Source organism: Periplaneta americana, chromosome 8 (genome assembly GCF_040183065.1).
Source record: "Periplaneta americana isolate PAMFEO1 chromosome 8, P.americana_PAMFEO1_priV1, whole genome shotgun sequence".
Taxonomy (NCBI): Eukaryota; Metazoa; Arthropoda; class Insecta; order Blattodea; family Blattidae; genus Periplaneta; species Periplaneta americana.
In genome coordinates this window covers 172,893,465-172,921,391 of record NC_091124.1, presented here as the reverse complement: position 1 = coordinate 172,921,391, position 27,927 = coordinate 172,893,465, and the positions used below count along the sequence as shown (strand labels likewise).

Here is a 27,927-nt window from a genome sequence, read left to right as displayed (position 1 = left end):
ATGTATTAATAAAATTAATAATTTACATACATAATTGAATTGGTACGTCTCTAATTTTCTAACTTTCTCACTTATTTTTTAACTTTCTTTGCTTTTCACGTAATTATTGCGGGAGTAAACAAACAACGACTTCTCCAGGTTCTCTGGTCCAACTTCTCCAATTATACTCGTATGTCGGAATTAGTTTAAATGATGAAAACGATCTCTCGATAACACATGATGTGACCGATGCATATTACCAGGGACATAATTTTATTTTTACTTAAATTTTTATTGTACCTGAGTTTTTGAATGTACTTCACTCCCATCCCCTCTACTAGTGAACTTCCAACCGTTCTCCACACAGAACCAAGCGTATACAGTCAAAGTCGCCTTACGGTCATAGTAAACACAAACATTACTGAGTTAGTGAGTATAGTATATTCCAGAAATGTTTCCTTTCAATATCAATCACATTCTCGCACAGGTACTGTCGTCCGTATGCCTATGTCGGATCCCGGTTTCCCCCACCCGCTTCTGCTCGTCCCTCTGTAAAGGCTAGTGGCTAGGCTGTCTTAGTTCTTTTCTAAAAAGATTAATTTCTGTTAGGAATTGGACGTCTACGTAATATTATGCAACTGTTTAAAATAACTTAAATAACAGGATCTCATTAATTAATTCTCACGTGTTTTCCCTCTTTTCTACGACCGTGCGACAAAACCACTTGCACAGACAGTAGATAGCATGTCTGAGTAATTTTATCTATTTGGATGGGGCAGAAGTGAAGATTGAATTTACAGTACGTAAGGTACTCTTTTATAGAGTAGATATCGAATTATTTCAACTTGAGTTACTAGTACGAAGGACGAAACTGATAATTGGAATTAGGTACAATAGTCTATAGTGCGATAATATGCACAAAAGAACGGAAACCTGTATCGAAATGAACGGCCACCATGTTCAAAATTGTGTTTAAATATCCATATTATGATTATTTTTTAATTTAACTTCATTCTCTATATTGTACGCTAATGTGCTGTAGACAGTATAATGTACACTGCATAATGAATACGTCCGAATGGACAGCTCAGTTCGTGAATAAAAACACTTATTGTTAATACAGTACTGTATTTTGATTAAAGAAAAACCTAATGAAAATTATCAAACTCAAAAACGCGATATTCCCTACTTTACGTAAATGGGTGAACTACTTTTCTTCCCTCCTAAACCTAGTAAAGTGATTTGTTTGTATTTTACGCCAGTATCATGGAACTCCAGCAGTGAATGGGGTAGCAAACGATGTTTCCGGTTCTCAATCGCTAATCCAAAGGTATAGCCAGGTTAATATTAGAAATGTTAGTAAAAATAAAATGATGTCCCTGTATTTGTAAGCAGAAACGTTCCAAATTTCAGTGGCTGTTTCACATCTTCCACTGAGAATGTCAGCAATTTGAAGCATTTCTTTATAGCCAGTATTATTCTTTAACACGTGCTTAAATTTTGCAGACACTGTTTTACTTTATGATCCGGGAACTGCTTCCAGTGAGTCTTTTATCTTTTGCAGCAGTTTCACGATAACAATACGTGATTTTATTGCTGCAGGTGTCTAAATATATTCATTTTTGGTTTGACGAAATCAGAGTCTGAATAACATCTAGGCGACACATATTTTCGCCCTGGATCCTGAAGGATTACACTTAACGGATAGTATGTAAACAATAATATGTTAAAGTGGAAACGACTCAACTTATACACTAGGAAGAAGTATTTATTGTTGTCATAGCAATTTCGTGTCCTCAGATATTATAAATCGGGTAAAACAAGGAAGGATGTTAACACTCGTATATGCATTTAATTATGCAAAATAAAAATATATTTTATATATAGCTATGATATACCGAAATACATATGAAGTGTCAGTGCAGTAATACTACGTTTCAATATGGTGAAATATCGGTAGAACGGAGAAAAATTCTCTTCGGCACCGGGACTCGAACGCAGATTTCCAGCTTTATATGCTTGCGCTTTATCCGCTAAGTCACACTGGATTCAAGTTCCGATGCCGGACTGAATCCCTCTCATTTTAAGTTCTACCCTAGATCATATATGTAACAGATAACTCATCGCTATGTTAAAATCGGCAGCACTTTGAAGAGAACAACCGCCAGGATCGCCACCCGTCCGCCGTAAACGAACACGAGATGGCAGCACAGTCGCTAATGCAATTCAAATGGGAATTATGACGTGACTCCTTATGTAACAACTAGATGGCAGCGTAGTAAACCTGACAAAAGTTGTTAACGTCAAAGCCTATAAGGCCAACCTATCTGTTACATATATGATCTAGAGTCTGTTCTACTTACTGTGTCCCCCTTTGTTGGCCTACCCTCGTGTACCGTGTCACAGCATGTGTATCATATTACTATGATCTACCGAAGTACACATGATATTTCCGTGAAGGAATTCTACGTTTCCGTATGGTGAAGAATCGGTAGAAAGGAGAAAAATTCTCTTTGGCACCGGGAGTCAAACCCGGATTTTCAGCTTTACGTGCTGGCGCTTTATCCACGAGGGAAGGCCATCAAAAAGGAACACAGTAGGTAGGACTTAAAATGAGAGGGATTCAATCCGGCATCGGGACTAGAATCCGGTGTGGCTTAGTGGATGAAGCGTCAGCTGGAATAAAAAATGTTTATAAAGGAGCTTCATTTATCTTCATTAATTATATTCAATAATTTTCTGGGCCTATTCCCATATATTTTTAATCTTTGAATGTAGATCTATTCTATAAATAGTATTTATGGTTAGGGAAATTTTTGGTTTATTTATTATTTTTATTTTGTTAGTTATTTTGTTATAGTTGGAGGTGCTTCACGTAAAGGCTGGTTCACAATAAACCGGAAACGGAAACGACAACGAGAACGAGAACGAAAATATTGTTAAATATATTTATTTTAACATTATTTCCGTCCTCGTTCTCGTTGTCGTTACCGTTCCAGGTTTATTGTGAACCAGCCTTAAAGCTGGAAACCCGGGGTCGCTTCCCGGTGTCGGAGAGAATTTTTCTCTGTTCTATCGTTTCTTCACCAAAAATACGTCTGAATTTAAAAGGGAAAACCCTCGAAATATGCATTTAAGCAAAATAACGTTTGTTTCATTCGAATGTAAAAACCATGATCGGCAAAGATTCACTTTTACTTTTTGAATATGCCAAATGAATAAAAATATGCAATTGCATGAAGTTCGCGGTCTAATAATAAGTGTCGTTGAATTTGGAAAGCTTCGAAGATTTCCTGATTCGTCTCCTTACAACCCTCTACAGGTTATGTAATGAAATTTCGTTGTTATTCCTAGCACTGACTGCTGTTACGGGATGCATTCTGCGAGCGGAATCCATAATGAGCGACACTTTCACCGAATGACCATACCTTGCAGTAAGATGCAGGCTTCCATGAGGATTTCTCGCGTGTGTTTTGATTACTGTAGTTACTTCCTGTAAAATTGTACATATTTTATATTTCGAAAGACTGCGTTTCGAATCAATACATCACTATAGTATGATGCAGGACATCACCAAAAGTACAAAGTTGCGTAAAACTGAATTTCGTCCGCGGATAGACTTACTGCTTTTTGAAACAATGTCCCTCATATTATGTAAAATATGGTTCGTAGTGGGTTCATAATCATTTATACAATGTTTGTTTGTAGTTCCAGTAAATCTGGGTACTGGAGAAGTGATTTAAAAATGTTGTGTAGAAGAGATTATGACGTGTCATATCTTTAGCAGGAACATTTGTCTAGCATTGTATAGGAATGATTCCCAGTTCATATTTTCTTTAAAGCCATTGAAAATAAAAAGAAAACACATCCAAATTTTACCTTCATCAGTAAATAGTCTCACATTTAATAATAATTACACGTTTATTTTTGACTAATATTGAAATCACTGCTCAGAAAACTATAAGAACATAAAGGCATGAGTTTGCGTCGTATTAATTCCTATTGCATATATACATTTATCTTGAAATACTATTGCATTAAAATAATAAAATAATAGCCTACAATGTGTCCCATTTATCTTGCTCACCCGAAATAATTTTTTTAAGTGTCAAATGAAAAATGGTTTCAAACAAAAGTTGTGTAAGTAAAATGGAGATTTAATACTATGGACATATCTTTCTTATAACCTTGTTCATTAGGGAGATACTAGTTTATTGTTGTCTATTGTTGTTTACTGTTAGTAAAATAACTTACTCACTTACTTACAAATGGCTTTTAAGGAACCCGAAGGTTCATTGCCGCCCTCACATAAGCCCGCCATCGGTCTCTATCCTGTGCAAGATTAATCCAGTCTCTATCATCATACCCCACCTCCCTCAAATCCATTTTAATATTATCCTCCCATCTACGTCTCGGCCTCCCTAAAGGTCTTTTTCCCTCCGGTCTCTCAACTAACACTCTATATGCATTTCTGGATTCGCCCATACGTGATACATGCCCTGCCCATCTCAAACGTCTGGATTTTAAGTTCCTAATTATGTCAGGTGAAGAATACAATGCGTGCAGTTCTGCGTTGTGTAACTTTCTCAACTCTCCTGTAACTTCATCCCGCTTAGCCCCAAATATTTTCCTAAGTACCTTATTCTCAAACACCCTTTACCTATGTTCCTCTCTCAGAGCGAGAGTCCAAGTTATGAACAAAAATACAGTCTTAATTCTTCTCTGAAGGAATAAAATCTCGTGCTCAGGGAGTTATCTAAACACATGCTTAACAAAAACAAAGACAATTATTTGACACAAAGTGGGTCAAGAAAAAAAAATTGAAGCATCGGCTGGAACAACGTTATAAGTTACATTTGGTAAAATTTACAGTAGCTGAAAAAATGTGTACACGTACATGGTTGTTCTTATAGGGTAGCAAACTTTTGGGTGGACAAATTTCACGTACTGCATTGATGGACAGTTGCAAGTCAAGGAGTATAGCAAAGTAACATGACATACAAACGGAAACATGCGGAATTAAAATTTTGTAACTTACGTTGTTCCAGACGACGCTTCAATTATAGGAATAAATTAACTTGAAAAATATAATTTCAATTTTAACAATTTAAATCATACAAATACATACACATATTAAATCAACATATATTCTTTAAAAATTAAATTCCTAACGCTATTTTTTAAATTTCTGATACTACAATTTTCCAAATTTGGGTATTTTTCAATTATTTTATTATATAACCTTGGACCAAAGTAGGTACCATAGCTAATAGCTGTGCTTATGAAACACTTTGGTTCCTCTAGTCGTATAAAATCGGACCTTTTAGTTCCATATTTATGATGATACAATTTGAATTTATTACGATTTTTATGTATGAAGTTTAATAAGGTAATATAATAAATCTGTTTAATTTTCAAAACATTAAAATCAGTGAACAAGAGCTCGGATGGGTAATCAATTGGTTTATTAAGGCATATTTTAATTATTATTTTCTGAATAAGTATTAGTGGAGTGAGATTAGAATTACAAGCATTTCCCCACCCTAAAATTCCATATTGGAGAATGGATTGAAATAAAGCTAAATAAATGAGACGTAAAATATTAATTAGTAAATATGACCGAAGTATAACAAAGATATAAATTGTTTTATGTAATCTATTGCATAAATATGTAATATGTTTATTCCATCGTAAGTGTTGGTAGATTGCAATGCCTAAATACTTAACTTCTGAGGATTCGGTTAATATGGCACATTCACAATTTTGAGAAGAACAATCAGAATAATGAATTTTGAGCCTAAAAGAAGATTGAGGAAATTTATGACCACTAGACCTTAGTGAAAACGGAACAACAGTTGTTTTGGATGCGTTTAAGGAAAGAGTATTTCTTTAAATAGCAACATATACATTTTACTGAAATAAACATTTAACCTCTTGAAGGCCTGTTCAAAAATGTATCACAGTGTATAATACACAAAACATTGAGGGGTGCAAAAGAATACGGAATTCTTAGTGTACGTACTTACTGCAAGTTCGAAGTAAATAACATTTTGTTCCACTTTTGTACACCTACTAATAAAACAACATTTACATGTCCTGTTCCAAGTGGCGATCATTGAAATTAATGCATAATTACAATCTTTGAATGAATGATTCCTTAGATCGTTCTAGTGTAGTCTATGAATGGGTGTACAAGCATGAGAAATACGTTGCTGCATGCCCTCAGATGTTGGTGAAACATTTCTATAGACAGCGTCCTTGACAGCTCCCCAATGAAGAAAGTCTACTGGCGTAAGATCAGATGAATGAGCAGGCCAACTAACTGGTCTACCACGTCCAATCCTCCTACCAGGATGTTTTCGGTACAACATGACGGGTGCTTAAGGTGTTATGTTGGGCATCCATGATGCCAGTATCACATAGCCATTCTGTTCCTCAAATGAATGACCTCTAAAAGATCAGAAAAGATGATTCTTACGGATTTGGCATATCGTCTGTCATTTAGGTACCAGTAATAAAATTAAGCTCAATAACGGTATTGCAATGCTACAAAGCGTTACCTATTTTACTTCACACTTGCAGTAAGCACATTTATGAGTTCCATATTCTTTTGCACCCTCAATGTTTTAGTTATTAGAATGGTACAATGAAATTAAATTAAATTATGGGTCATTTACCGACGCTCGCAACTGCAGAGGTTATATCAGCGTCGCCGGTGTGCCGGAATTTTTGTCCCGCAGGAGTTCTTTTACATGCCAGTAAATCTACCGACATGAACCTGTCGCATTTAAACACACTTAAATGCCATCGACCTCAGCCGGGATCGAACCCGCATAGAACTCGAGCATAGAAGGCCAGTGCTACACTAACTGCGCTACCGAGGGATTGAAGAGATTAAATGATTCATTGAATGAAATGTATATGATGCCATTTAAAGAAATTAAGTCATTACTCGTATCTGCTTTATGAACTAGATTATATAAAAGATATGCCCACAATATTAATTCCCCATTACACTTAAATAACTTTAGTTTGAAACAATTTTGCATTTGGCTCCTAAGAAAAAAATATTTTGGGTGAGCAAGATAAATGGGACACCCTCTATATTAGCATGCTGATCCAGAGTTGCGCTCAGATGTGGGTTCGAGTCCCACTTGGACTGATCACCTAGTTGAGCTTCATCCCCGAGGTTTTTCCGAACTTTAAGACGAATGTCGTGGCGAACATTCAGCCTCATCTCACCAAATATCATCTCGCTATCATCAATTCCATCGACGTTAAATAACCCCGTAATTGATATGCAGTACCTGTAGTGAAGTCACATAACCTATTAAAGAAGGACGTATCGTAATAATAGTAGTAATAGTAATAATTAGATACAGGCAAAACATAAAATATCGGCATAAAGATTTTCACGTTTCACTATGTGCAGAATGCAATTTTCATATTTAATAATATTTTGGAAATTTTTAAATTTTTTTATAATCCATGTTGAATCTTTCGTACACTACTTTTAACACTTGAAAATAAATAATCGATTAAATGGAGATCTTACAAAAGACAAAACAAAAACTCAATAAGCACAAAAACACACAAAACACAACACAAACACAAGAACACAAGAAATACATCACACTAACATACGAAAACAAAAGCACACACAAGATCGCACCCTCATTCAGAAAACAGAAATACAACATAGCATACAGAACAGAAAACACACTACAAAGACATCTCAACACACAAACAAATAAATACAACCACACAGGCGTATACAAGCTCACATGCAATAGTTACGACAAGTTCTACATTGAACAGACAGGCAGATCATTCCAAGCTCGATACAAAGAACACATTAAAGCAATAACCAGAGGACACAATACATCTACATATGCCGAACACATAACTAATGCTAACCACACATACAATAACATAAATACAGACATGGAAATCCTACACACACAACCCAAAAACCAAAAACTCAACATACTAGAACAATACGAAATATACAGACACACTAAAACACATCCTGATCAAATTCTCAACACACAGATCAATTTCAGAACACACACACTATTTGACACAACTCTTCATCACACGAACGCACCCACACAACAGGCAGCGAAGTTGAGATGACGCCGAGACACAGAAGGATCTGAGGATGATGTGAAGTAGCACCGAAACCGCTGTAAGCCGCACATGCTTACATAATTAACACGAGTAAGTTCGCCATTTAATCAATTATTTTTTATAAAACGTTTCATATTTTTAAAATGTTTTGCACGATTTTTCTCGTCCTTTAATATTTATACAACTACCAGGCTTTCCAGACGTAAGGAGAAAATAAAGATGATTTCCAGGAAACACTAGAAAAACCCAAGCCACCCATTCCAGCAGTATTCCGGGGTTCCCAAAGGCTAGTGAAATCTCCAAATCCCCGTTTAGAGTTATTGAACTCACAGTGTGAATGAATTGTATAAGTCAAAAGAAAATAAGACTGATTCCTATTCCATCTTTGCCCATTCTTTCGAATCTAGTGAAAGTATTTTCAATGTTGCCATGTCTACTTATAAGTATACGTGTAAATTAATGTTTTAAACGGGTTTCAATTCTTCTGTCTACTTAATTTCTCCTCTTTTCGTAATTTAATGGGTTTTTCATCGTAGAAAATGTTAACTGACAGGAAGTGTAATCCTTTGCCAGGAAACGGAAACATTTCGTATGTATGAATGTACATATTGGTCTTTAAGCAATATACCTTTCGGTGAGGCGGCACTTCACATTATTAGTATACAGTGCCGTCTCCCCGTTTTACACGCCTCTCGTACAAGTCAATTGGGACATTACTTATTTTTAATTTATTATTGCAATTCTTACACTAGTCTTTTCTTGTCTTTCATCAATTCTTCCTCTGCTTTACTCCTAACCCATCATTATACCAAAAATACTGTAACCCCCGTCACTCTACATCTCTAATTATTTGCACTTTTCACTACTCCCTTTTCCACACTGCTACTTTTCAGGTCTTAGTTTTCTTTTCTCACGATTTATTTCCCCTCCACATCATTTCCTTAAGTCATACTGTTTTTTTTCACCTTTTTTTCATCACTGCTCCCTGAACTATCTCCTACTTGCGTTACTCTACTTCTAGTCAGCCTCGATTTAGATCTTAGTTCCTTCACCCGCTTCGGAATTGCTCCCATCTGATGTCCATTATTTCCATTCGCTTGCAATGAAGTCTTGTTCTGCTGAGCTTGCTGAACTTGCTGAATACTCCTGTTTCTTCTTCAGTTGACGTCACTGCCTGCTTTCCGGAAATTTTCGCAGAGTTTGAAACGTTTGCATTTGACTCGCGTACACTCACCACAATTTTGTATGTTTTATTGTAACCAGTGTTGAGTTCAGCCAGTGTAAGAACTATTTCTTCCTCGTAAGTGTATAAGGTTGAGTTACTGTGCTCCAACCACGAGAAAGTCTCTGCCAGATGAGACGAAAGGGAGTAATGCTGTGAATGAATGTTGATGTCATAAGATGTGATAAGGTCACACACGTGGGTACTCATGTCTCTATTGGCTCGCTGTCACAGCACAAACGATAACATTGATACATACATGTTTATACTACCCTAGTTACAAAATTAGATCACAGTTAATCTCCTGGTCTTTTAATCTCTCCATACAAGAAATAACAAATGCAAGAGAGCACATGGTTTTTAAACAGACGTTATAACGGTAATATTATATATCTACTTCGCTCCAATACATGTCACAATGGTAAGCACATACCTTTCACGGTTGATCTCCTGGTTGGAGAACAGTACCTAGTTCTTGACTTGAGGTAGGATTTGATGATGATGAGGATTGTGAAAAACTGTTTAATTATGTAGATTTATTGTATTTTATTTGGTCTTATTGCCTATCCATATTTTGACAAAATGAATTTCATACGTTGACAACATTTTCTTCATAACGTGCCAGTCTTTGGTAATAAATACGATGTTGTCCTGAAGCTTAACGATATGTGGACTGTTGCAGTTGACCGTCGCCCTGCTGGCCGTGGCCGCCTGCGTCGTGTACGCCGCCGAGCCTCTGCACCCCGAATCGCAGCAGCAGGAACTGGACGCCAAGCGCGACAAGCGTGGACTTGCAGCCTTCACGGCGTTCCCTGCTTACACTGCCCCCTACGCCTACGCAGCCCCGTACGCCTACGCTCCAGGCTTCGCCGCCCCCTACGTGGCTGCTAGGGCGCCTTACGTGGCCGCCCCTTTCGCCTCCTACACTTACCTCGCATGAGCAAGACGACACCGAGCCTGTTCCAATACTGCTGTTCATTAAGACTCTTATATCCTTAATGCAGTATTAGTATTGTTACTACACTGTGTTTTGTTTCTCAGTTTTTCTAATCGATATTGTGTAATCTCGACTTTCTGTACCTACGCAATAAAGATGTCGCACAACACTTCGTTTTGTTATTATTATTACTTACTTACTTACTGGCTTTTAGGAACCCGAAGGTTCATTGCCGCCCTCAAATAAGCCCACCATTGGTCCCTACCCTGAGCAAGATTAATCCAGTCTCATATCCCTCCTCCCTCAAATCCATTTTAATATTATCTTTCCATCTACGTCTCGGCCTCCCCAGAGGTCTTTTTCCCTCCGGCCTCCCAACTAACACTCTATATGCATTTCTGGATTCGCCCATACGTGCTACATGCCCTGCCCATCTCAGATGTCAGGATTTAATGTTCCTAATTATGTCAGGTGAAGAATACAATGCGTGCAGTTCTGTGTTGTGTAACTTTCTCCATTCTCCTGTAATCTCATCCCTCTTAGCCCCAAATATTTTCCTAAGAAACTTATTCTCAAACACCCTTAATCTCTGTTCCTCTCTCAAAGTGAGAGTCCAAGTTTCACAACCATACAGAACAACGGGTAATATAACTGTTTTATAAATTCTAACTTTCAGATTTTTTGACAGCAGACTAGATGACGAAACCTTCTCAACCGAATAACAAGAGGCATTTACCATATTTATTCTGCGTTTAATTTCCTCACGAGTGTCATTTATATTTGTTACTGTTGCTCCAACATATTTGAATTTTTCCACCTCTTCGGAGGATAAATCTCCAATTTTTATATTTTCATTTCGTACAATATTCCGGTCACGAGACATAATCATATACTTTGTCTTTTCGGGATTTACTTCCAAACCCTATCGCTTTACTTGCTTCAAGTAGAATTTCCGCGTTTTCCCTAATCGTTTGTGGATTTTCTTCTAACATATTCACGTCATCCGCATAAACAAGAAGCTGATGTAACCCATTCAATTCCAAACCCTCTGTGTTATTCTGAACTTTCCTAATGGCATATTCTAGAGCGAAGTTAAAAAGTAAAGGTGATAGTGCATCTCCCTCCTTTAGCCCGCAGTGAATTCGAAAAGCATCAGATAGAAACTGACCTATACGGACTCTGCTGTATGTTTCACTGAGACACATTTTAATTAATCGAACTAGTTTCTTGGGAATACCAAATTCAATAAGAATATATACTGTATAAAAGTTCACTCTTAACCGAGTCATACGCCTTTTTAAAATATTATTGAAATATTATTATTATTATTATTATTATTATTATTATTATTATTATTATTATTATTATTACCTCAACTCACAACTTCCGAAGAGCCGTCTCTGGTAGAAAGAATGGAGTAAGTAGGTTCAAGATCTCTGAAGCACAATTCTCCGTGTGTGGCAATGCCCGTCGCCTACGTGCACCAGTTTCCCAAATGTGGTATCAGATAAACCTAAAAAGAAATATATCAACTAAAATTATCTTGGGGTCATATTGCACAATCGTCTCACCTTGAGACATCATATTCAAGCTGTGAAAGATAAGTCTTTTCAACGATTTATGGCACTATATCCATTATTCAAAATCAGTTTTCCAATGAACACAAAATTGCTGTTATACACGTCTCTGATTCGTTCCTACATGCTTTACACCTGTGAAATTTGGGCACAAAGTCACATACGTTATCTGAAGAAACTAGATGGCATCCAACGATCAGTTTGCCGCACCATCACAGGAGCGGACTACCTTATTAGAAACGCAGAACTTTATGGAGATTTGAACATCAGCTTATTTAGTGACCTTATAAAGTGAAAGAGATTAGCCTTTCTTCATTCCTCAAGATCTTGCATCAATTAATTGATAAGAGAACATTTTCCTAATTCTTGATTTTTCCATGTTGAATCTTTCGTACACTACTTTTAACACTTGGATATAAATAATTGATTAAATTGACGATCTTACTCGTGTTAATTACTTAAGCGTATGATGCTTACAGCTGTTTCGGTGCTACTCCACACCATCCTCAGAGCCTACTAGATCTCGGCGCTATCTCAACTTCGCTGCCTGCTGTGTGGGTGCGTTCGTGTGATGAAGAGTTGTGTCAAATAGTGTGTGTGTTCTGAAATTGATCTGTGTGTTGAGAATTTGATTAGGGTGTGTTTTAGTGTATCTGTATATTTCATATTGTTCTAGTGTGTTGAGTTTTTGGTTTTTGGGTTGTATGTGTAGGATTTGTATGTCTGTATTTATGTCATTGTATGTGTGGTTAGCATTAGTTATGTGTTCGGCATATGTGGATGTATTGTGTATTGTAGATGTATGTATCCAAACTCGATACAAAGAACACATTAAATCAATAACCAGAGGGCACAATACATCTACACATGCCGAACACATAACTAATGCTAACCACACATACAATGACATAAATACAGACATACAAATCCTACACATACAACCCAAAAACCAAAAACTCAACACACTAGAACAATATGAAATATACAGACACACTAAAACACACCCTAATCAAATTCTCAACACATAGATCAATTTCAGAACACACACACTATTTGACACAACTCTTCATCACACGAACGCACCCACACAACAGGCAGCGAAGTTGAGATAGCGCCGAGATCTAGTAGGCTCTGAGGATGGTGTCAAGTAACACCGAAACAGCTGTAAGCCGCACATGCTTACGTAATTAACACGAGTAAGATGCCAATTTAACCAATTACTTGATTTTTATTTATTCTGTCTAATGCTCATATTTTACAGAATTTTTGTTCAAGTTGCTAATCTCTGTCTCTGATGGAGTTCTTGTTTTAATTTCTCACTTTTGTTATATATTTGTACCATTTTTTTTCTTCTGTTATTCTCATTGTAAAAACAGTCTAGTACATACAGTCACGAAACTCAATACGTAGGGAATATGCATCCAATGACAGTTGAACTTTAGTTGCTAGGCACTAGGATCACTACTATCGTACAGTCCATTGTTCCTAGTATTCTCAGTTGCTAACCCTTTGGAGTTGTACCACAGTCTAGTATATACATTCACGAAGCTCAATACGTAGGAAATATGCATCCATAGATAGTTGCTAACCACTAGGATCGCTACTGTCCTCTCAACACAGACAATGCGAAATAGTGCCTGCACAGTCTATTGTTCCTAGTACACTCACAACTCAAGCTTCGTGACCGTATATACTAGATTGTGGTTGTATCGTGAGAAATGCAAAAAATCACCTCAAGCTTCGTGACTTTAAGTACTAGACTGTGGTAAAAAGGCAAGGGACCTTGTGACCTGGTTCTTAAAATAAATGTTATGATAAAAACATTAAAATAAATAATATCATGGAGGCCATGACTCCAGAATTGTCAACTTATTCTCTGACATAATGCCAATAGGTCGATCTTCGTTTGTCTCTATATTGGTTACTAAAAACTTCAAAACTTATTACGAAGATTTATTATCATGAATAAAATTTACAGATCTGATTGTCTGTGGTGTAATTTTCTTAGTACAGCTGCGTAATGTGTAATGTGTAGAGGTTATGGAACAACTGGATAATACGCACGGTAGAGCAATATCGGTAGTCGACGTTGTGTATTTAGTTAAATTTTGTGGTAAACGAAATGGCATGGTTCAAAACTACCGTGCTAATTCTCCAGTTTAGCGCTACTTTTTGTTTTACTTTTTACTTACTTGCTTACTGGCTTTTAAGAAATCCGGAGGTTCATTACCGCCCTCACATAAGCCCGCTATTGGTCCCTATCCTGAGCAAGATTAATCCAGTCTCAACCATCATATCCCACCTCCCTCAAATCCATTTTAATATTATCTTCCCATCTACGTCTCGGCCTGCCCGAAGGTCTTTTTACCTCCGGCCTCCCAACTAACACTCTATATGCATTTCTGGATTCACCCATACGTGCTACATGCCCTGCCCATCTCAAACGTCTGCATTTAATGTTCATAATTATGTCAGGTGAAGAATATAATGCGTGCAGCTCTGCGTTGTGTAACTTTCTCCATTCTCCATTGTGGGTCCCTATCACCACGGCATGGCGCGTCCTCAGGTTGCGGATAGAGGAGACGGCCTCCAGATATGGAGGGTAGCTGCGAATGTATTGAATAAGCAGTCGTGGACAGCCGATAAGGTGTGGTCCTCCAGCTTGGAGGTTGGGCGAAGGGCTAACAACCCATCACCGTAAAAAAACAGCTTGTTACGAAACCTAACAATAAGCCTCGGAAAAATGAAATATTACAGGTAACTATAATATGGTGCATTTGTCACTAATGATACATATTGTTACTATTATTGATGATATGAAAATGAAATCTTTTGAGGTTATATTATACTGTAAGTAAACGTAGAGAATAACTTACATTAAATCTTCATTTTTATAATTTTCTGAGTAACGGTTATACATATACCTATGTTACTAAAAACTGCAAATCTTGCCTAAGACATAAATATTATTATTAAAAGTGAGATACGTTTATACTTATAAATCAAGTGGTGTGAGTCGTTTTCAGATAGCTATTAATGGCCGTGTGGTGTATTAGATATTTATTTGTGATTCGCTAATTATCCTACGTAGAGGCATTATTAATTAATTGAGTCATGCTTCCTAGTCTGCGTCTTAAAATTGTATAACATTTCGGTAGGTCGGGGATGTCGGGGATGGTAACCCCCGATTAAACTCATATTTTTAAGTACTGCTGACGTCATCGAGTCATCGAACTAGTATTGGTCTTGAAAAACAGCGACTGATTCTTGGATTTTACCCAAATTTCATATTATTCGTGAACATTACCGAGTACATCATTTTACTGTACCAGGATATTTCATTTCTTGGTAACGTGACGAGTTAGTTTATTTCTCACAATCAGGAACGAATAAAACGCTGAAACAGCTAATGATTTTCGATGCATAATTTTACTTACGATTTATACTGTAGTATACGACTCCACAACTCTGCTACAGCACTCGCCTCATTTTCAGCATCTTAGCAACCTCTACTGTTCAAAATACATGGGAAAATACATAGGCTATTACATAACTTACATCTCTGACCTTCAGCGAGTAACAATAAAACTCATTACGAGCTATTGAAATTAATATAGTGAATATACAAGTTAAGTTTTTATATAACTTCCACAGATCCCCTGAAGCCCTTCCATGAATTCCCAAGGATACATGGACCCAGGTTAAGAACCACTGCAGTAGAAGATTAGCTAATGAGTGGCCGCCACTGTATTCGGATCGCTCCAACTTCATGATTTCAGAAGTTATACTTATTTCCTCATTACATCTATGGTTCAAGTTCACACCTGTGGAGTAACGGTCAGCGCGTCTGGCCGCGAAACTAGGTGACCCGGGTTCGAATCCCGGTCGGGGCAAGTTACCTGGTTGAGGTTTTTTCCGGGGTTTTTCCCTCAACCCAATACGAGCAAATGCTGGGTAACTTTCGGTGCTAGACCCCGGACTCATTTCACCGGCATTATCACCTTCATTTCATTCAGACGCTAAATAACCTAGATGTTGATACAGCGTCGTAAAATAACCCAATAAACAAACAATCTATGGTTCAAAAGTGTATATCCTTTCAAATCTCCGCTTCTACAATAACCCGTTTAGTTTATTATGTCGTTGGAGTCCACATCTCCGGCCCGTACTGTAATGTATGAATTTTTAGAACTCATTTCTCATTTTATTTAAATGTGTCGTTTTAATTGTACCTAAGAGTTGTTAAAGTTTCAGCAGCTTTATTTCAGGATCACTTGCTTCGATATATGAAATGTTATATTCTAGGTACCGGTAATGAGAAGTATTGACTTATTCTGATATTACATTATTTACTATTTGAAGGTTCGTTGTTCATAATATAGCCTTATATTTTAATATATTTAGCAGAAATGTTTAGGTTAGTACAGTCTCAGGAAATAATTGTGACTTTTAATTCAACAATAATGTTACTTTTATTCACAACAATAAAGGCTTTCTATTTCTGAATTTAAACTCTCCCGTCAACAATGAGTATTCCACTCCACACAGCAACACAGTATTCGTTATTGCAATCCACAGACGACAATAACAATTCACGTGGATTATTGAAAACAACAATGTACTCCTAATCTCAACTAATGTTCACAAAGCACTATTTACAAAACAAAACTGTCAGTTCTCAGTTCACAGTTCGTTTGCCTTGGATAGTTCTTCTAGCTCATTCACTCAAGTTCACAGTATATCGAACCCAAGACTTCCAGAGACAGTCCACTGAACTTCGAACTCAAGACTTTCAGATAAAGTTCACTGCACGCCGAACCCAAGACTCCCGGATGCGTTGCTTCCGCCTGGACGCTGCCACAGTTACTCTAGTTCACTCACGTCGAACCAAAGACTCCCGGATGCGTTGCTCCCGCCTGGACGCTGCCACAGTTACTCAGCTCACCGCTCGGCGAACTCAAGACTCCTGGACGCGTTGCTTCCGTCTGGGCGCTGCTGATTCACACACTGAACTCGCTGTCCAAACTAAAACCAACTAAAACTAAATTGGCTTTGCGGCTCTTCTTCCTTCTATTTATTACTAAATCACACTTCTGGAACGTACTGCTTCCCGAAGTTTCTACGGATGTCGCGAGGCTTGCGCTTCTGGAGACTTTTGTTTCTCGCTGCTTCTTTTTCCCCTTCACCTCGCACAGCCCAGCGCCCGCCGACTTGCGCTCGTAGTTTCTTTCTTTTCCTCCCCGCGCCTGCCTTCCCGCGCGCCCTCCCTTCTGCCGGACGCACGCCAAGTCTTTCAACATGGCGTCACATTAATTATGATTGAGATAAAGTTCCAAATATATACCTACTGTACATGGAACAAAATTAAAAAAAAAACTGATGAAAAAACAAGGGAGAAGTTTTATGAGATAGACACAATGGAAATGCCTTTCATGATATATTACAGTTAATCATAGAGTACGTTTGTTGTTTAGTCAACTGTCGAAGTGCCATATGTGACACCAATAAGGCATTACTCAGGAGGCAATTAAACCAGGAGATATTGGGTGGCCAGTTCCTTTCCCCCTCCATTGCATACATCGATGACTAGTAACATACTTCACTATTCAGATTTAATGTCTTAGAGTAGGCTATGTAGCCTAAAAATTGGGCAAAAACACATGCACCAGAAATGAAATATTCAATAACAGCTAAATGTTGCATTAAGAAAGATAAAATAAAGTTTTTTTTAAATGAATTAGACATCATCCTCCTTTGTTGAAAGATGTAATCCAAAAGAGAGAACAATAAATTTCTTCTAGGTAGGCTATTGACGAAAGCTGCATATTTGAGCAAGCTCTAAATTGTAAAGTAAAAAGCAGAAGAGAAGTAAAATGATCTCATTGAGTTTAGTATCGCTCCAGCTTGGAGAGTTACTTAATGAGGCCAACACAAGCGAAGTGTCTAATTCTTGGATTGATGGTGGTGGTAGAGGAGGAGAAGGAATAGGGAAAATATGATGTTGTTTGTGTAGAGACAGAAATTCGTGGTGAAAAGCGAAAATGAATCGGCGTAATAAAAAGATACATTACATACATATTTTTTTATTTTTTATTTACTATCAAACAAGCGCTTAAATATTATAAACAATTCCTGAAAGTTTTCAACATGAAGATCGTGACCCGTATGTGGCTACCATTGGCACAGACTACGCACGATCGATCTTTACTAGATGTTATAAATGTGTTCACTTCAATACAAATATTGATAGTTAACGTATAAAACAAATCATTTTCAAGTTAGATCGATCGGGCGTTAAGCAGATGTTAGTTAATCTTCCAAAACCAGTCTGTAATTTGATTAAATTCCATTACTCTCGATTCCAGCTGCGTTTGATGTTACAAATATTGTGGAACTCAGCAGGCGAGTTTAATTGACATAGAGTTTCCGGTACTACAATATAAAAAAACTATTACTCAATAATGGAAGCAGCATTTTCTTATGTTACAGAGTTATTAAGTTCGCTTGGTAGCTTTACAATTGGCTACATCAAGTCTGTGATTTCTGTTTGAAGCCTGTTAAGTTGAGAAACAGAAAAAGCCAGAATGTCTGTGGCACACTGAACTGTTATAAGACTCTGATTTACGGTAATGAAGTTTTTCTGGAGTGTTTAATCTCCTTAACTGGGCACAGTCCTACATGAAGCAACGTAAAGCTATGTCGCGATTCTTGTACTATGGTAGATGTAAACTACAATCTGCTGTTTGGCCAATGGTGTTTCGTTGTTATTTTCCTAGCCTAAGTAGGTGTAAGGTGCAACTACAGCCTTGGCCGCCAGGGGAGCTGCAACTGCCGGGGCGGCAACGTATGGAGCGGATGCATAAGCATAAGGAGCAGCGAAACCATGAGTGTAAGCCAGCGGAGCTGGTAGAGCGGCGGCGTAGGGAGCGGCGTAGTGAGCGGCAGCCAAGGGAGCGGCGTAGTGAGCGGCAGCCAAGGGAGCGGCGACAGGGGCAGCGAGAGGAGCGGCGAGCGGTGCGGCTAGCGGAGCGGCAAGCGGGGCAGAGAGGAAGCCTCGCTTGTCGCGGCGGCCCTGTTCTTCTGCCGGTTGCTCCACTGCTACGACGCATGCGGCCAGAGCCAGGACGACAGTCAACTGTAAGCAGAGAGAGGTGTGAGTACCACGAGAAGTAAATAAAGAAGTAAGGAGTAACTCTTGTTGAAGTAGCTGAGCAGATAGCTATTCCCCCATAGCTGCGTTTAATAGAATACTTGAGAAGTATGTATTTAATACCCTCGAAACTTATTGCCGTGACACTAAGCAAACAATGCCGAAGAAACTTGGACATTGCACTTGAAGTTCTTTCATTGAGGTACTCGATTAATACAGTACGCAGGCACGTATTCGAAATATAGGAAATATGGGTGTGTTTTTGTGTATCTGTACCCACAACAAATCCTCAACACACAACTGAATTTCAGAACATATGGGCTATTCCATCTCAAATCGGCCGAAATATAGAGAAAATTGACCTTGCAATTTTTAAATACAATGAAACCTTTTCTGTCCGTAGAAAATTGTGATACAATGCTTTGTGCAAAGTTTGAGGCATCAGAACTTCATAGTGCTTAAATTAAGAATATTTTAATGCATCGTATTTTCATAAAACTAGCAACTTTAAACTTTTGTGGCTCCGAAACCGTTTCACCCAATGATCAAAATCATGGATTATTTTGATGCTGAAAAGTTAAAGTTTATATTGACATGTAAACAGTTTTTCTTACTTTTTATGGAAATGGAGAAATTTAGATTTTTCTTCATTAAGACGCCTTTGCCCACGAAAAAAATATTTTTAAAATATATGGTTAGATTCCGCATTGAAAGTACAAATAAACACATATTTTTTACTGATGCAACGTTGATAAGAAAATATTGAAAATATCAAATAAAGAAAATAAATACTACGCGCGTGAGCTAACCAGCTGACTGTTAGGCGGGAGCTAGCCGAGACAAGCAAGGCCAGGAGACATAAACACATGACGTGTCGTCTAGTAGCGCATAGCTGGGCTAGCTTTATCACAGGTTTTCATAAACACAGGAGTAAAATGACGCCCAATGCTCGCTTGTCTTCATCTCTCGGCCAGTGCGTGCGGTACTACGTCGTTCAAGTCTAGGCGTGTGAAAATAATGTATTTAATACTTATTGCCGTGACACTAAGCAAATAATGCCGAATCCCTTTTAATAATACAAGGTTTTTTCTCAATATTTTTTTACATTTTTACAAATGGGCAAAAAGCCTAAAAGTAAGCAAAATCAGATTATCTGTCTCTCTGTATATAATAAAAATAAGAATTACTTCTTATCATAATCTACCAAATGTCAGCTTCAAAATGAGCTCTCGTTCAATGTTCTGCAGTAAATGATTCCAGAGTTCTGAGCCCTGAAAGAGGCTTGTTTATCTAAAATAGCTAAATTTGTCGCTGAACAATACGAAAACCATTTGACTTTCGATAGTCTATTTTTGCAAATGCACTCTCCTCAGCACCTTGTATAAATAGGGAAAAAATTAGGGTATAAAAAATGCGAGGTTTTTTACTGATCGATTTCATATGGAATAGCCCATATACACTATTTGAATCCACACTACACAACACAAACGCACTCCCACCGGGAGTGAAGACACCGGAAGAGGCAAGACCAGGACCACAACAGTTCTGAAGATGGCTCCCAAGCCGAAACTAGTCATCTAGCTTTCTATAGCTTAGTTCTATTTAACAAGTGAAAGTTATATATTGTATTCAAGTAATATAATAGTGTTAAAAGTTGTGTAATCAAGATGTATATAGAGTAAATAATTGATGTAATGAAGCAAGACAAATGGGAGTACATTGAAAAAATCTTACCCAAACACAATTCTTTTACCTCACAAAATCCACCTGAATTGACTGAAATGAATCAGTACAAACATAACAAACTTAGATAACTCATTCCTTACAAACATATCAAACTGAAATAAGTTTTTAGGTTTTCATGGTAATTGTGTTCAGAAATATTTTACGGTTGTTGTGATCAGAAATAGACTTTTGAATATCCCACCGTGTGCTGGAATTTAACATCTCCTACTTTGAGGAACTGCATACAGGTTCCATTATCAGAGCAAATAGATACAACCTGCAGTGACCTATGGCAATTGGGACCAGTTGTTCGGAATCTATATATATAATTTGAACTGGTAATAGAAATTACGGGAAAACGGCTGAACGGATTTTAATGAGTGACCCCTCATTTTCATGCCTGGCATCCAAAGTTTTTCGGAAAAGTTGTAGTTTTCAGTGAAATGTCAATTTTCCTACATAATTTTCCTATTTTCCTAAATTCATCTGTTGTCAGTTTTGAGAATTATTTTATTCAATCACGGCCGACTTGATTGAATTTCAGAACAAAACACACACTACAATAAACAATAGGCTATTACACGAAGGCCATGATCTGCAGGATTGCCGACATATTTAGAGCTCAATTCAATTTGTTATTAAAAACTGATTCTGCAGTGTATAATTTTCTGAGTAGCTGTGTATTGGATATTCAAATCTACGAAACTTGAGGTGGTTTGATGACATTATTACCATTAGAAGTTAAATATTATTATAGTTAATATCATGATGCATCTATTTTTTCATTAATTGTACATAATATTGATGCTATATTGATGACATGAAAGTGAAACTTTTTGTGGTTATGTAAGTAAATGTGCAGAATATCTTAATTTAGATCTTCATTTCTATTACTGAGTGGCTGCTATATATAACTACAAAACTTAAGTAAGATAATAATATTGTTATTAAAAATCAAATATGTTTATACTTATTAACCCAGTGGGGTTGGGTCATTTTTATATACTTAATAGCGGTGTAGTGTAGATATTGATATGTGTCACTGTCTTCAGTATTGGCTCGAGAGAGCGCAAAAATTACAGTTCCTAAGGAAAGATCAAAAGGTAATACTTACTGATAAAATAAGAGGCCTAGAAAATTTTGTATTCTCCAGATCATTTCAGCAAGATCTCTTAGTAGGATAAAATGATTTGACGCTCTACATTTCAAGTTCTACATGCAGCAGCTATACGAAAATGCTATAGTTCGAAAGCTTAGCAAACCTGACATTTTTTTAAACTTTTGCCTACAATCCACAATGACCTGAAATAGCTACTGCTATCGTCCTGACATTGATACTTGCGTTTTCGCGTTGAAACTCAAAAACTGAAGTTGGATAGGTTCAAGAAAAAGTATTTGGCCTAAAAAAAATCCATTCAGAGGGAGTATTTTTCATTATTATGGAAGCAAATAAGTATCGAAAAGACAAGTATTCTTCATTGAAAATAAATCTGAAAAATTTTTATTTGAACGTCTAACGAACTTAGTTTGCAGCAGTATTTGCTGCACAAGCCACTAGTAGAAATAGAAATACATAACAGGTGCAACAGGGTAGGTGACCTACAAGTCGTACCAAGTTACCCCAATGATGGAAACTGTATGCATTTGCAAAACGTTGAAGATGTTAAGTTTCAACACGCGGTGAAGTACTCAAGAGTCTATTCCGATAAGACACTTTGTTATTAACTGTAAAATAAATTAATATTTCCCCCCCAGTAAGAGTTTTTTGCTACTTCTGAGTCAATAAAAGATTTGAACATCTTTTCCCGTTATTTGGCAACACTTCAGAAACTTTCTCTAGCTAAGTAGACTTCTGGTCAACACTGTATAAAATAATTTTTTTCTGCTTGCTACAATTCACGCATTTTTTCTGTGTCATTTCATTGTATAGAATTTTGTAAAAATAAGATTGTAAATATGATTGTAATTTAATAAAATCACTCTAAATGTCAATAAGCGAGGGTCAAGATATCTGAAACTGATCGACCAGCTAAATTGGGGGATTTTGCAACCCTCGGTATGAGGAAACGAAAACATCTTAGTTATAGTAGTATCATTTTTGGAACGCCGAATATTTTTCAACTGCACTAAATTAAGCATAGGCCTATTAAATTTTTCATTTTAACTAGGCACGGATTATGATAGCCTATTACAAAAATTGAATCGCACTTACTAGAAAGGGACTAAGTCAAAATGTTCTATTTTTCAGGAGAGCAAAAGAACTTACTTTCATGAATAAATACCAGTGTACCAGTGCCGTAATATAAACATCAACTCGATGTTAGAGATACAGGGAAAGGTTTGTTTAAGTTCCTTCCTTTCTTTATCTTTGCGTCTTGGAAATATTAATCATTTCATCAGAGGAAATAAAAATGACAAATTTTGACTTAGTTCCTTTCTAAAAAGTGCGATTCAATTAGTTCCAAGATTTTACTGATTTCTACACTCAGCGTATCCAATAGTGAATAGATAGTTTTCATGTATTTTTATTTGTATTTCAAAATGTAAACTACCGGACTGATTTTGTTATCTACGAGCCAATTCGTACAAGGATGATGAACATGATTTGTAATAGTGCTTAACTGAGAGACACGACCATTTATTTCAAGAATATAAACGAAAAATGGTGATTTATTTTACTTAAAATTTCAGATTGGTTAGCACTATCGACTGGAAAGTACCAAATTGTTCAATATTTTATTTACTCAGATGTCTTCCGCATGAAATCGAATAGAAAGAAAACGTATGACTGAAGTGACAAGTGCAACATCACCAGATAAGACGCGATTTAAGACGACGCTTATTCCGTCGGATCCCGGCCAACTAGTCACTCATAACGAGTGCACCTCAGCACATGTGTGGATTTCAGTCCTACGTTCATAGACATCTATGACGTAGTGCAGAGGGCGGTCACTAGAGGGAACCCAAGGGTTGGAACTTAATCTGAGACGTTTCTGTCCGACGCCGGGGTGGGTATCCGGTGTGGCTTAGTGGAAAAGCATCAGCACGTAGAGCTGAAAACCCGGGTTCAAATCTCGGCGCCGGAGAGAATTTTTCTCCGTTCCATTACTCTTTCATCGTATCATCAGATAATCTTAGCAAATTCAGCTGTTAAAACGAAACATACGCGGTAATGAGTGGTTGAAAAGATAATAAAAGAGTGTAAGTTAAAAAAATGTCAGATTTAGTAAAATTTTGCGCAGGAAATTTATGTTTTGCCTTCAGAGTGAGGAGTGGACACATCCACGCTCACATAAGCCACTGGAATGGACCTAATGTGCTACCTCCAAATTTCTTCGGTGCCCGTAGCCTTCTATCAAGGGCAGGGCTGGGCATGGGAGCGGATCCAGACTCTAAACGGGGACGCTTATAATTCATTCGTCACTGAATCAACGCTGCGTGATGTTCGGCGGGGAACAAAAGGGGATGAAGAGAAATCATGTGGCTCCCCTTGAGAGAGTAGAATCCGCTCTTGCTGCCCGTAGCCTTCTGCCCTGCCCTGATCAAGGGTAAGCACGTTTACGTACTGGAGACTTACGACATGGGAGTCACAATTTACTTTCCTACTGGAGAGAACCATGCTTAGGATTTTATTGCACTTTCAGATCCATCGTCTTTTGCCTGGTTTGGACCTGCGAATCTTCCATCCAACAACTAGCATGGTAAACTAGAGAAATAAATAGGAATCTTCGATCCAACGACTGGAATGGTAAACTAGAGAAATAAATAGGAATCTTCGATCCAACGACTAGCATGGTAAACTAGAGAAATAAATAGGAATCTTCGATCCAACGACTAGCATGGTAAACTAGAGAAATAAATAGGAATCTTCGATCCAAAGACTAAGCATGGTAAACTAGAGAAATAAATAGGAATCTTCGATCCAACGACTAGCGTGGTAAACTAGAGAAATAAATAGGAATCTTCGATCCAACGACTAGCATGGTAAACTAGAGAAATAAATAGGTATTTTCCATCCGACTAGCATGGTAAACTAGAGAAATAAATAGGAATCTTCGATGCAACGACTAGCATGGTAAACTAGAGAAATAAATAGGAATCTTCGATCCAACGACTATCATGGTAAACTAGAGAAATAAATAGGAATCTTCGATCCAACGACTAGCATGGTGAACTAGAGAAATAAATAGGAATCTTCGATCCAACGACTAGCATGGTAAACTAGAGAAATAAACAGGAATCTTCGATCCAAAGACTAGCATGGTAAAGTAGAGAAATAAATAGGAATCTTCGATCCAACGACTAGCGTGGTAAACTAGAGAAATAAATAGGAATCTTCGATCCAACGACTAGCATGATAAACTAGAGAAAGAAATAGGAATCTTCGATCCACCGACTAGCATGGTGAACTAGAGAAATAAATAGAAATCTTCGATCCAACGACTAGCATGGTAAACTAGAGAAATAAATAGGAATCTTCGATCCAACGACTAGCATGGTAAACTAGAGAAATAAATAGGAATCTTCGATCGAACGACTAGCATGGTAAACTAGAGAAATAAATAGGAATCTTCGATCCAACGACTAGCATGGTAAACTAGAGAAATAAATAGGAATCTTCGATCCAACGACTAGTATGATAAACTTACTTACTTACTTGCTTACTTACTGGCTTTTAAGGAACCCGGAGGTTCATTGCCACCCTCACATAAGCCCGCCATTGGTCCCTATCCTGAGCAAGATTAATCCAGTCTCACCATCATATCCCACCTTCCTCAAATCCATTTTAATATTATCTTCCCACCTACGTCTCGGCCTCCCAAAGGCCCTTTTCCCTCCGGCCTCCCAACTAACACTCTATATTTCTGGATTCGCCCATACGTGCTACATGTCCTGCCCATCTCAAACGTCTGGAGTTTATGTTCCTAATTATGTCAGGTGAAGAATACAATGCGTGCAGCTCTGTGTTAAATTTCTTCATTCTCCTGTAACTTCATCCCTCTTAGCCCCAAATATTTTCCTAAAAACCTTATACTTAAACACCCTTAATCTCTGTTCCTCTCTCAAAGTCAGAGTCCAAGTTTCATAACCATACAGAACAACCGGTAATATAACTGTTTTATAAATTCTAACTTTCAGATTTTTTGACAGAAGACTAGATGACAAAAGTTTCTCAACCGAATAATAACACGCATTTCCCATATTTATTCTGCGTTTAATTTCCTCTCGACTGTCATTTATATTTGTTACTGTTGCTCCAAGATATTTGAATTTTTCCACCTCTTCGAAAGATAAATCTCCAATTTTTATAGTTCCATTTCGTACAAGCATGGTAAACTAGAGAACTAAATAGGAATCTTCGATCCAGCGACTAGCATGGTAAACTAGAGAAATAAATAGCAATTAAGTAAGACTTATATTCACAAAAATAATTTTTTTAATAATTCTTAAAGTGGTGACTTACCGTGTACTTCATGTTGTTGGGTGTGGGTGTCAGGAGAGCTACTAGAAGCGAATGACGCCTTCTCAAGTCTCCGCAGGATTTTAAATACGTGGGGCGCAGCGTGCATTAACGAAACCCGGGCCAAGAGAAGAGCGTGCTGTCCATAAACTTTCGCCATTACTCGCGACGAGATGTTGCACATACAGATGTGACACTTTCCCTCTCAAGCTTGCTGCCAGCGCCTGTTGCAAGCTTCAAGATTCGAGGAAATATCAGCACTGCTGCCAGATGGATTTCGATTTATGTCCCCTGTGCCAGTTCAGTTGGTTCTAAAGTCTGAAAGTCGTGTGTTCGAGTAAAGTTGTCAGTTAGCAGGTGAAACGACTTTGTTCACTTTGATCTAGAAAATTATCTTATGACGAGTTGCCAAACTAACTTTATGTTATGACCAGGCTTCGAGACTTTGGACCCGATACAATAAGTTTACTGTGCATGTACTATAGGTTGTTGACTCGCTGCAGGTAGTGAAAGGTAGAGATGTATTGAGGTAACGACGTTGCTATTTACAGTAGAGTACATTAGTATGGGGAAACGCACACATATGAACATTCTGAAAGTAAATATACATTACACAATGACAATGTCAAAAGAATATAAAAGCATTTATTCTCCTGTCTTTTATAAGCATTTGTGTTTAATTATACACAGTGTTAATGGTGGAAATAAGCATGTAACAATTTTAATTTCTTCATTTATCCTATTGGTCGTCTTTAGGAAGTGCAGTTACAGTACCGAATTGCCATGTACTACAAGACACATTTTCAGTGTCTCAAACGTAAATCTTTTTCAGTTGTCTACCAAACACAGTTTGTACTGTCAAAAGCTGCGATCTACATCGCATGACGTGATAAGAACAAAACGAAGAAACCTATCATCAATGCAGTCTCTAAGAGACAGTCCTTCATTCTCGCGTGACTCTATGTCCACTAATTTGCTGTTTATGTTACACAATGTTCCATATCCGTTATTTTTACATAAAATTGATTTCCACTTCTGTTTTACACGTTCAGTAACCGGTGTACTTGGTGTCTCATTAATTCTCTGCGTCATTTCCTCAATTAGTTTGAGGGCTTCCGGCATCTCTTGCTCTGACTTTTCTAACCGTGTAATAGTACAGTTTGAAAATAGGTTTGTATGAAAACCAAATTATTCGTCAGAACCTTCAAATCCAGAGCGTTTTCCTTTGCGTGTTTGTTGTCATCCATTCTACAGTACCCCCACCCACTGTACGCTTTACCACTATACTCAGTACGCCGTTATGCAGATTTCCCACTGAACTGTTCTATCGGGTCCGCCACGTATTCTCCACATTAGGATATTCTAGTGATATTTATTTTATGCTCGACCATGCCGAAATGTAGTAATTATACACCTGGTAGCAGCCCTTTAATGGATCTCATTAAAGTACACCTATTCATTAAAGTTCAGGTGTTCCACCAACCAGAAAACACCATTGTAGCAATATGAAAGCCCAAGTATCGATTATTCTCGGATATGCAATCGAAAGACAACTAGCGAAACGTCACAGAGGCTGGAAATCCAATACTATCGCAGAAGGTTATGTTCTGTTGCTATAATAATTAGCGTTAATTGTAAATAATATTCAAATAAATTCAATTTGTCATCTCGTTTTTCAATGTCTAAATCAATTTCAAGGTTATATCAAGATTAATCTTTATTTTACTCTCTAGATTATATCAAGGT

The 27,927-nt window shown here is 37.4% G+C and overlaps 1 protein-coding gene across 1 annotated transcript; it reads right to left on the bottom strand.

Moving 5' to 3' along the window:
- Positions 1-17,912: 17,912 nt before the first annotated feature.
- On the bottom strand, positions 17,913-26,323 carry LOC138705240 (larval cuticle protein F1-like). Its single transcript, XM_069834056.1, has 2 exons — positions 26,185-26,323; positions 17,913-18,980 (listed from the first exon to the last, which is right to left on the bottom strand). The coding sequence occupies exons 1-2, from the start codon at positions 26,194-26,196 to the stop codon at positions 18,618-18,620; spliced, it is 375 nt and encodes a 124-aa protein (XP_069690157.1). The 5' UTR covers positions 26,197-26,323; the 3' UTR covers positions 17,913-18,617.
- Between the last annotated feature and the right edge of the window lie 1,604 nt (positions 26,324-27,927).